We start from the raw sequence: 10,432 nt of genomic DNA, 5'->3' as shown, positions 1-10,432 counted from the left end.
AAACAGTTTTCAAAAGTGGTTTGCGTCCTGTAAATACTAACGCACAACTCTGTGTGTATGAAGATATTCTTCTTCTGTATTATCTTCTGGAAGATTTATTGTTTCACCATTTACATTAAGGTCAATAATCATCTTGGAATGAAGTAAAGGTGAAGTTGAATTTTTTTCCATATGCAAATCAATTGACCACTTGGTTTAAAAACACTATTTATTTAAAAGATTTTCCTTTTTCCACTGTTCTGTAACACAGTATCAAGCAACATTTAATTTATGTGATTTTTCTCATAAAAGAGCTTCGGTACTAGGAAAGTAATTGGACAGTTAGTTCATTGAACCTTTTGCGTGTTGATATTATTTTCTCCATTTTACTCGGAGGAACTTGAGGCTTACAGAAGTGAGTTAATTTAGTGAACAAGTTTTTCTATACAAAGATTCATGTTATTAATTCCTTTAATAAGATAGAAGTTAGTTGATTAATTAATTAGTTACGCTGATGACAGTATGGAGATAGGTGATCCAGGTCTGCTAAGGCATGTCTGTCATCTTCATGCTGGGTCCGAGACAGTTGTTTCAGCTCCCACCCTCATGCTCTTGCAGCCTAGTGAGAAGAGAGGAAAAGCATGGAAATTCATGCCCCTTATTTTAGGGGTGATACCTGAAAATTGCACGATTCCACTCATATCCTATTGGTTAACATTCAGTTATATAGCCTCGGATCAAGGGAGTCTGGGAAATGGAGTCTTTAGGTGGCCAGTGTCTTGCAGAAATTTGAGATCTCTGTTTCTAAAGGAATAAAAAGAGGGAATGGATATTGGAACTGTGAGCCATAGCTGTGTACTTGGTTGCAGAAGATCTGAGATTTCGACAACATCTGTACAACTCCAAGCTATACGGCACAGCCTTTGACAACTAGCTGGAACTCAAAGTTCTCCTTTTGAAAAACTTCTTGGGATAGATACATTCCTGTCAGATTTAATTTCTAGATGTTTCTCTAGACATGTATATAGTTTCCTTTTACTAGACAATAAAATTATTTAACTCAATGTGTTTTGTTGTTATAACTCTCAGAAAAATGAGCTAAATGTTGAGAACTTGTTAAGTATCGAGTCAAAAAGTTTCCAAATCCTGTTTTAATCCTTCTTCCACTGACTTCACTTTCACTTTTCTTTCTTACCTTTTTCCTTCCCTTCCTCCCTCTTTTCCTGACCTCCTTCATCCCTCTCTCTTTCCTCTTCACCCCTCTTTCTCTCTCAATCAATCAAATCTCTCTCCCTCCCTTTTCTTCTCCTTTCCCTCTTCCACTCCCTCCCCCTCCGCCTCTCCCTCCGCCTCTCCTTCGACCTCTCCCTCTCTCCTTTTTAAAAGTTATGGCACCCTGCTGTTTCCTCTCCCTATCTCCACTGTCTGCAGTGACAGGAATAAGTCAAGGGTGTGAGGGGCGGGGGATGGGGAGGATGAGGGCAAGTGGTGAGTCACAATGTCTCTCACTTTTTCATTATTTTTTTAACTTTTATTATTAGTTTTTATTACACAAGTAATACATATTCATTGTAGAAAAATTAGAAAACACACAAAAGCAAAAAGAAAAAAATAATCACCCATAATCCCACTACCCATAAATTACTACTATTAACATTTAATGTATGTCCTTCTAGCTTTCTTATGCATATATATACATACAGAGATATATTTATATATAATTTTCTTTTTTACAAATATTGTGTCATACTATACATACTGTTTTATAACGTGTTTTTTTATTTAATATATATTGTGAACATTGCTGTTTATTCCCTGAAAAATTATACAGATACTACATGCTCATTGTGGAAAATTCAGAAATTACAGATATGCAAAAAAAATATATAATTGTTTCAAATCTCACCTCCCAGAGATAAATGCTGTTAACATTTTAGCAAATATCCTTTCAGACCTTTTAATGCACACATGTATATGTATATTTTAAAAATGGAATTACACTATTGATTTCTTCTGTAAATTTTTTTTCAGTTGACAGTATAGCTTATTCATTTCCATAAATATACAGATGGTGCTTACTCTTAAGTGGTACACAGTATTCCATTGAAAGGTTATGCCATGTTTAACCAACCATATACTGTAGACTTATTTGCATTTTTCCAATCTTTCCAAATAATGCTGCTATAAGCATCATTTCTTGCATATATTTTTGAATAACAAATGAACATATCTTAGTTTGTTTTTTCTGATCTTTTTAAGGAGAATCTCCCCAAAGTGTAATTACTTGGCATATACATAAAATATATTGCCAAAATATTTTCCAGAAGGATTGACTCAGTTTACACTCTTGTTGATTCTGGAAGAGAATATTCATTTCCACACTTCCTTCTGTTCCTGGGCACTTTACTTCTTTATACCATTTGCTTTTCTGATACATAAAAAGGAATATATTGTAATAATTTGCATTTTTGATTGCTAGCATATAGAAATATTTTCATATTTATTATTAGTGCACTATTTAAATTTATGGTACATGTTAGTTTGTGTCCTTGGCTCAATTTTCTACTTGAAAGTTTGATTCTTTTTGAGTCATAAAATGTCATTCATGAATTCATTATTCGCCCATTCAATAAATATTTTTTCAGTATTTGCTTTGTGTCTAGCACTGTGTTAGGTGTTGAGGACATAACAGTAAGCAAAATAGACATGGTTGCTGCCTTCTTGAACTTCCAGTTTAGTGGATGTAGACAATTCACTAAGCAATAATGAAAACAGTGCAGTAAAAAAAGAAAATAATGAAATGGGAATATTTGGCTGGGCAGGGGGTTGCAGATCATAGAAACTTCACCAAGTAGTGGAGTTTAAGCTCTTGATATATATTAGAGGTCTATACTTTTGTCGCATGTATTTCAAATTTTGCTTTCTCTTAATTTGGTTTATTCTGACTGTGTTGGAGTTTTGCAGTTTTAATTGGTCAAATCCATCCATCTTTTCCTTTGTGGCTTCTTCCTTTAGGGTCATGCTTAGAAAGGCTTTTTTTCCCCTACATTAACATTACATAAATATTCATTAATATTGTCAGCTGGTCCTTTGATATGTTGATTTGTGTGCCTTAACATTTAAATCTTTACTGCACCTAGAATTGATTTTGATGGAAGTTATGAGGCATAGATCCAATATTTTCCCCAACAAATGGCTAATCCATTATCCCAATATAACTTGCTTAATCATCCAAACTTTCCTCATGGATTTGAAATGTCACCTTTATGATGTACTCAGATCTTCTATGTTTTGGGATTTATTTCTGAACTTTATATTTAATTCTCATGATTTATTTTGGGCCAATAGCATCACTGCTTTTCTTTTTTCTATCTATAGTTACCTGATAGTTGAGCGTTTTGCATTTGGTGATGTTTTAGAACACAGATGATAGACATTGCTTAGGTCTGTGTGATGGGAAGTTAGTCTAGATGATACCTTTAGTCATTTAAATTCTGAGACTTTCAGAGTCTTAAATTCCAAATGGGATTATTGTTAATCTGGTTTGTTTGTTTGCTGCCTAAAATAAATTAGATACTTGGAAACTCTGTATTTGTTGTCCCCTCTCACTCTAAAGCTCAGCTTTCAGTAGGTGGCAGTATTGCCAAACAGTAAGTATCCCAATGTTACAAGAAGCACCAAGGAACACAATGATCTGGCAGGATTTTATAATTTCCCCCAAGAGCTTTCATTAGAGGAGACATCAGGGCTGTGCTACTTCTAACGTCTTCTTTGTACCCTTGAACAATGGCACAACCAGATGGGTGCAGTGAATCTGTTCCTAGATGTGTGCACAACATTAGTTGTCAGATGTTTTTAAAGCGACACCTTGGCCTTGTGGGCATTTCTTTACAAACCTTACCCTAAAGTGCCTCTGGGCCCCACCACTGACTGATTTAAAGCCTGGAAATGTGGTTTTAAACAAAGTAATTGTGGTGGGAGTCAGGTGACTTTTATTTTCTTTATACTTGGTAGTATTTTTCAGATTTCCCACAAAGAACATGTATTGTCTCTGTAATCTGGAAAAAAAAAATCAACATGGGGTATTAAAAATATGGTGGTAACATGGATGATTGTGTGCCAGAAAAAGTTCACATCCTTTTCTCTTTCAAGCATGTGAGTACATGCAACAAAATGGGTTCAGTGTCTCTCCTTACCCCTAGAGATTAGCTCAGTGTTATTGCTAATCTAAAAGCAAAGTACTAGCAGAAAGCTGAGACAGTAGAACTCTTATCTCATGGAACTACACCTGAGAAAGTCCTTTGGTAGGTGAGAGGAGAGTAGCATCAACAGTGGCCTAATGGGAGATACTAAATTACCTACTGCAACTATGAGTCAGTGTAGGTTATCAAGACTTTGAGCACTAAATTTAATTTTAGGACCTACTAGTGAAAAAAAAGTCCATAAATCTTGGAGTGTGTCTACGGGAACTACAAAACTGATCAAAGGCTGGGAAACAGGCACTATGAATAAAAGATAAAGTGGCTGAATTTATTTATTTAGATATGGAAAGTCTAGTTGGGGAATTAGACAAATTCCCATCTCCACGAAATGCTGCTATAGTCCTCCCAAACATGGAGGTGAGACCTGAATTTATTAACAGTCTTCAATTGTACAAAGGACAATTGCACAGAAGGTAAGTGTCACTTTCAACGTTGAGACTAAGGCTAGAGTGAGCACAAATTAACCAAGCAGAAGTGATTTAGGCCAGGCATTTAGAAAAAAGTGCTGAACACCACGGTTAAACTTATCAGTTACTAACTCTGCGTGGATTAGTAGGAACTAGAATGAAGCTGTGGGTTTAATATGGTATGACAATGGGAGAGGGCAGAGACAGAACGCGCCAAATTGGGCTACCTCACAATTTCTAAAACAATGGACCTCAAGGTAATTAACCTCAGAAGATGAAAATGAACCGCATTCAGGAAAGGATATTAATCTTTAATCAAGCCTGATTTATGAAAATCAGGTAATCTGGCGTGGTTACCTGCTTTGCAGGGGAATATATACCCATGGAGTCTTTAAATAGCATATTCCCACAATGTTTTACAAGTATGTGACTTTGAAAATTGTGATTTTTCTCATATAATTTTGGAGGGTCCTTCTTTATATGAAGCCAGACAGACCTATAATAATCACACACCAATTACCAGTTGGAACACAACTTTGGACTCTAAGAATCAGGCCAACAACCAGCTGGTATGATCTAAATAGAGACCTGCATAGCCTTTTGAAATCTCTTCCAACCATTCAATCCTTTCACTTTCAGTCAAAAAAGATAGAAGGCAATTCAAAGGATAGTTTCCACAATGTCAGATATTAGTTTGAACTATATGAAATTGCTCATTTTTAGGTCAAAACGGGCAAATATCAGCAATTTCATAAAATTCAACCTAATACTATAATTATTCCAGTAATATGTCTGTACCTGTCTTCCTCTTCACTAAAGCTAAAGGCTTTAATATATTTAGTTTTCAGGTCAAAATATTGGTGGACATATAAACACCTGTGCACATAAGTACAGAGAAATTATAGGGTTGGGATTAAAGATACATCTTGGATAAGTCACTTATAGGCATCTAGCTCATCATTTTAAGAAACACTAGTGCCTCTTGTCAGACTTTAGAATTTTTCAGACAATGGAAAACAAGAAAAGTCCAAAGGCCTGATCTCTCAACCCATGGGGAATTCTGTCTGGGAAACGGGCCAAAGTAAGAACAGGGGGAAATACAACAAAATTTGTACCATGTTACAAGTTTAGTGGAGGAAGATCACAACGAAGCTGTGAGCAGAAAAAGAAAGCCTGGAAAACAAAGCACGTGGCTTCCTCCTTTCTAAAATATAGTATTGCTTCATGTGTCCTGCTTTCAAGATTCTAAGCATAAGATAAGACACCAAGTACACATTGGAAAAGTCATATCTGCATAGTCATCTAAAATGAGACAAGCTTAGCTTAACTAAAACGATTTTATTAACAATGTAAAATGTTAGATATTTTAACGATCTGAGCTAATTCCAGCATGCCCTAAAAGAGTTAACACTATGCTGATGTGCAGACATCATGCTTCAGATTTCAATCAGAACAAAATGTGATAATATTCAATGTTACATTTGAGGGTAATTGTATATGTTACTACACCATTTCCTAACTGGATTACTTCATTCTCCAAGAAGCTGAAAAAGACACCATTGGATCAAAAGGAAATTAGTTGCCTGTATGCGTTGTATGAAGGTTTTAGGATTATTGTGTATTTACAAAATTTAAATACTTTTCATATATGGTTTTTGTGCATTACAAATTAAGATATTTTTTCTGTTGAAGCTCTTAGATTCTGACAGAATGGAAGACTAAATGTAAATGAAAGCAGAGAAAGCAATAGTGAGGTGGTATGTTTGATTATAATATTATTTCTAATGATATTGATATATTGGATTTTTAACAGTTTTTCAGTTTTAAATAGATTTCTATGTTTAAAGACTTCTTCCATATATGATCAATTGTTAACATGAGATCAGCAAGAGCTATAGATATACTATTATACATGAAATAATGTTTTTCTGTATAATACATTAAAAAAACCTTTAAGTAATTTAAAAATCATAATTCTTACATCTGTCATGGTATGGTTTGAAGCAGACATGCACAATGTCAGATTTAAAAATCCTTTTAAAAACAGCCTGCTTTTTGATTCTGTGGTTTTTTTTTCCTTGACAGCAGCTACTTTCAAATGTAAAATCATTTAAAAGGGCAGGGGAGGCGGATAAAAGTAATGAAGAAGCATAGAAAACCTAGTCAAAACCAGTAACTGTGGTTCCGCTGTCTGGAGGTCCTTGGCTTCTGTGATTTTTTTTCAGGTCTCCCCAGTGGTGGGTTCCAGGTGAAATTGTCTAGCTTGAGACGAGACAACATAGCCCAAAGAACCTTCTCTTCCGTCTTCTAACCAAGGGGTAGGAAGTTAAATTTAGAAGGCTGCTGTCATCTGTGATGGGACAAAGTACATATGAGTAAAATACAGACAAAACCTTCTTTTTATGAATTGGCTTTAAAAATCCACCATCTTTTGAATCAAGGTTTCTTAACATCACCACTATTGATATTCTGGACCAGATAATTCTTTGTTGTGGGGGGCTATCCTGAACATTGTAGGATGTTTAGCAGCATCCCTGGCCTCTACTCACTAGATGCCAGTAGCACCCCCACCCCCACCAGTTGTGACAGCTAAAAACGTCCCCAGATATGAACAAATATTCCCTACAGGAGGGGCAAACAGCCCATAGCTGAGAAGCACTGTTTAGGATTAAAGTTTAACTGTGTAGAGGTAATCTATCAGTGGGGAGAAGTATAGCTTCTTAGAAAGAGCCCACGCTTTGGAGTAAGGTTGGCTTCTTTCCTAAACTTGCCTCTGCTGTTTTGCTTGTGACTTTGCTCTGTGACTTTGAATAAAAGTCACAGAAAATTGTCACTTTGAAAATTGACTTGCTCTGTGACTTTGAACACATAATTTAAGCTTACTAAGCTTCAGTTTTCCCATCTGTAAAATAGGGTTTAATAATAGATGAGGATTAAATGAAATAATCAATGAGAAACATTTAGCTTGGGTAGATACCTTGCTTGGTGCCTAGCATAGAGGAAGCACTCAGTAAACACAGCTGTTATTAACTATTTCCCTTTATGTAGGGCCATTGCCTTATTTCATTCGCTTACTCCATTCACTTACTTCATGCCTCAGGAAGACGTTTCCACTACTTCTTGTTGAGTCTTTCCCTAGTGCTTTCTATAGATTTCTGTAACAAGGGCATCCAGAGAAAATTGCCAGCTGTGGAACTCTGATGTTTTGATCTGAAAATTTTAGCATGATGACAAGTAGAGGAAGAAATAAGCCCGTAAACCAAATGTGGTTTAATGAGGTGGGTTTTTAGGAAATAGTACAGTCCAAAGAAAGGGTGAGTAGAAATACTGTGTTGGAGCAGAACTGGCCAGTGTGGGTCCCAGAGGCTAGAGAAGGACAACAAGGAAATAGCCTGGAATCTGCCAACTAGGGCAGTACTAGGACATAGTCAGACTGGACCTAGGGGCAACCACATGGCTAGTTGGTGTTGGCAACGGTTATGGATCTAAACTCTGCCAGGACTAGTTGCACTGCCCTTCCAGACCAGAGCTAAGGGGCTCTCTCCTTTCCTCATCCTAACCTGGAGCAGACGGGACCTTGAGAAAGAGCCCAGAATCAGGAGTTAGATGAAGACATGGACAAAGTGAAGAATGTATCCCACCTCAATAAAACTGGTTTGTAGATCAGGGTTGTTTTTTGTTGATCACTGAGCCTAGACATTCAGAAACTGTCAAGGACAGCAATGCGTCCTCGTTTTCTGGTCCTCTTACATAAATTGTGTCCAGCAAGTGCCCAAGCTTTTCCTCCCCTTCCCCAAAGGTTCTCAGGTGTCATACTTTTAAATAAATTAGCATCACCCACCAAGGTGACAGTGTTCCTTGGCGTGGAATACTACTTTGTATATTTAGATGGAACTGGAGTAGTAAATAGGAGATGGGGATGAAAATGGGCGCCCCAGCGGGGCACATCAAATTAATAAAAAACAATCCACTCTCCCAGTCCCCACAGGTTAAAATCCTCTCTTAAGATTCATATTCTGCTAGCATGCGGGCAGTGGGGAGAAGATTCTCTTTGTCCTTTACATAGTGAAATATAATTCATTATGATCTGGATGTCAACATTTTGAGAGCTAAAAATAGGACATCTCTCTTTCATAGTTAAACTTGCCCCAAATAGTTAAGACATTGAAAGCAATCTCAGATATTATATATAAGCCTGATTTCTCAGAATAATCTCTCAGAGATGAATCATGATATATTTGGAACAGAAAGATAACCTACTTTCTCACCATTTTAGGACTCTTACTTCTTTAACTACCAAATGAGCAATGAACTTAACCTAACTAGACATGGCAAAGACATAGGAGATTCTGAAGGGTAAAGTGTTTTACTTTTCAGTATCTCTTTGCGTACTGACTATACTTCCTGAAACTCAAGTTCATCTGGAATTCAATGCTCCCTTGGAACAGAATCAACCAAACTATGAAGATATTTATAGGGACGAAAAATCTTTGTATGTCTAGTTCTTTAAGACTTAGCAGATCTATTTCCTGAATTCCCATATATCTTTCCCTTTCTCCAAACATTTAAGAGATTTGGGGAGTGACCTAACTGGTATTTATAAATTATAAGAAGCAGTTCTGGTTTCCATTATATGAGGAAATGTCCACTATAATGTTATATTTACAAAGAAAGTGGGCGTGTGTGTGCTGTGATATCTGTCTGCTGTGGTGGTATGTTTGTTCCCATTCTCTCTTTTTTTATGTATTAAAAGCACACAGGTATTATAGACAGATATGAGATTTGTATCAAGACTGACCCTTGTATCTGTGCATTCATTACAGTGAATTAGAAACCTTTTGTACTATTGAAATTCTCCCCATTCAGTCTTCTTTTGTGTATACACGCACACACATAAGCATATATAGCACTCAAAAGCGAATCGGAATTGTTAGGATTGATAAGAAAGTGCCAGGATGTTAAGCAAAGAGCAGGCTGCCTATTAAGGACGGCTGCTGGTTTGGGGCATCTTTGTAGAGTATTTATGACAACTTTGCCCAGCTCAGAGCTTGTCACATCATCACCTAAGGCTGAGGTGACACAAAAGCTCAAAAGTTCTTGGCAGAAAGTCAGAGCAGCTTTCTACACCATAGGAAGCTGACACCTGCAGTAAATGCTGAAATTCACGGAGCAGTAAGTATGCCTGGAATAGTTTGAAGCGAATTCAACTCCAAGAAAAAATGTCTCTTCACATTGATTGAAATCCTGTCTCTGAAGTAAAGGGTTGCCAAAGGAATATGAGGTAAACGGACTGTTTCCCCACTCATTCTAAACTTTCTGGGCTAATTCACCTGACATTGTTGGGAAATTTTTGATTTTTATTGCGAATGTTTGAGACTTTTGTAGCATTTTTTTCTCCAAAGTACATAGTCTCAGACGACTGTGACTTTGGACAGTTTTAAATGTGAAAATAAAAAGTGAGAAAGGGAAAGGAAGGAAGGGAAGCATAGGAAAAAGTGAGAGAAAAGAAGAGTAGGAAATTCAGTCATCAGTAAGTTCAAACCTCGGTCATTCAGTGTTTCATCCTTGGATACTTCTAAAGCTAGGGACACCAGAGTCCCCTAAGGCACAATAACACAATGTGTCTATTGCTCAAATTTCTTTTGCTAATAAAAGGTGTCTTACTTAAGTGACATGCTAAAAAACAGAAGGACATAAAAATGAGTTTTCAAATAACAAACTGAGTGTTTGAATTTAAAGCTAAGCTCTTAGGTAAAGTCAAGAGAAGTACTTGTATTAGAACTG

At 36.5% G+C, this 10,432-nt stretch overlaps 1 protein-coding gene across 2 annotated transcripts in view; it reads right to left on the bottom strand.

Moving 5' to 3' along the window:
- Positions 1–343: 343 nt before the first annotated feature.
- The window catches only part of RGS7BP (regulator of G protein signaling 7 binding protein), a 93,704-nt gene continuing 83,615 nt past the window's right edge, over positions 344–10,432 (bottom strand). The window contains exon 6 of one of the 2 annotated variants that reach the window (XM_033110765.1): positions 344–598. In XM_033110765.1, the coding sequence (XP_032966656.1) occupies positions 546–598 (53 nt within the window). In that variant the 3' untranslated portion in view covers positions 344–545. Of the gene's footprint in view, positions 599–3,837; positions 6,999–10,432 lie in introns of those variants that run through there. The other variant, XM_033110764.1, reaches the window with a different exon arrangement.

This window comes from Rhinolophus ferrumequinum, chromosome 7 (genome assembly GCF_004115265.2).
Source record: "Rhinolophus ferrumequinum isolate MPI-CBG mRhiFer1 chromosome 7, mRhiFer1_v1.p, whole genome shotgun sequence".
NCBI lineage: Eukaryota > Metazoa > Chordata > Mammalia > Chiroptera > Rhinolophidae > Rhinolophus > Rhinolophus ferrumequinum.
The sequence above is the reverse complement of the archived record's forward strand: the minus strand, read 5'-3'. Positions and strand labels throughout refer to the sequence as shown.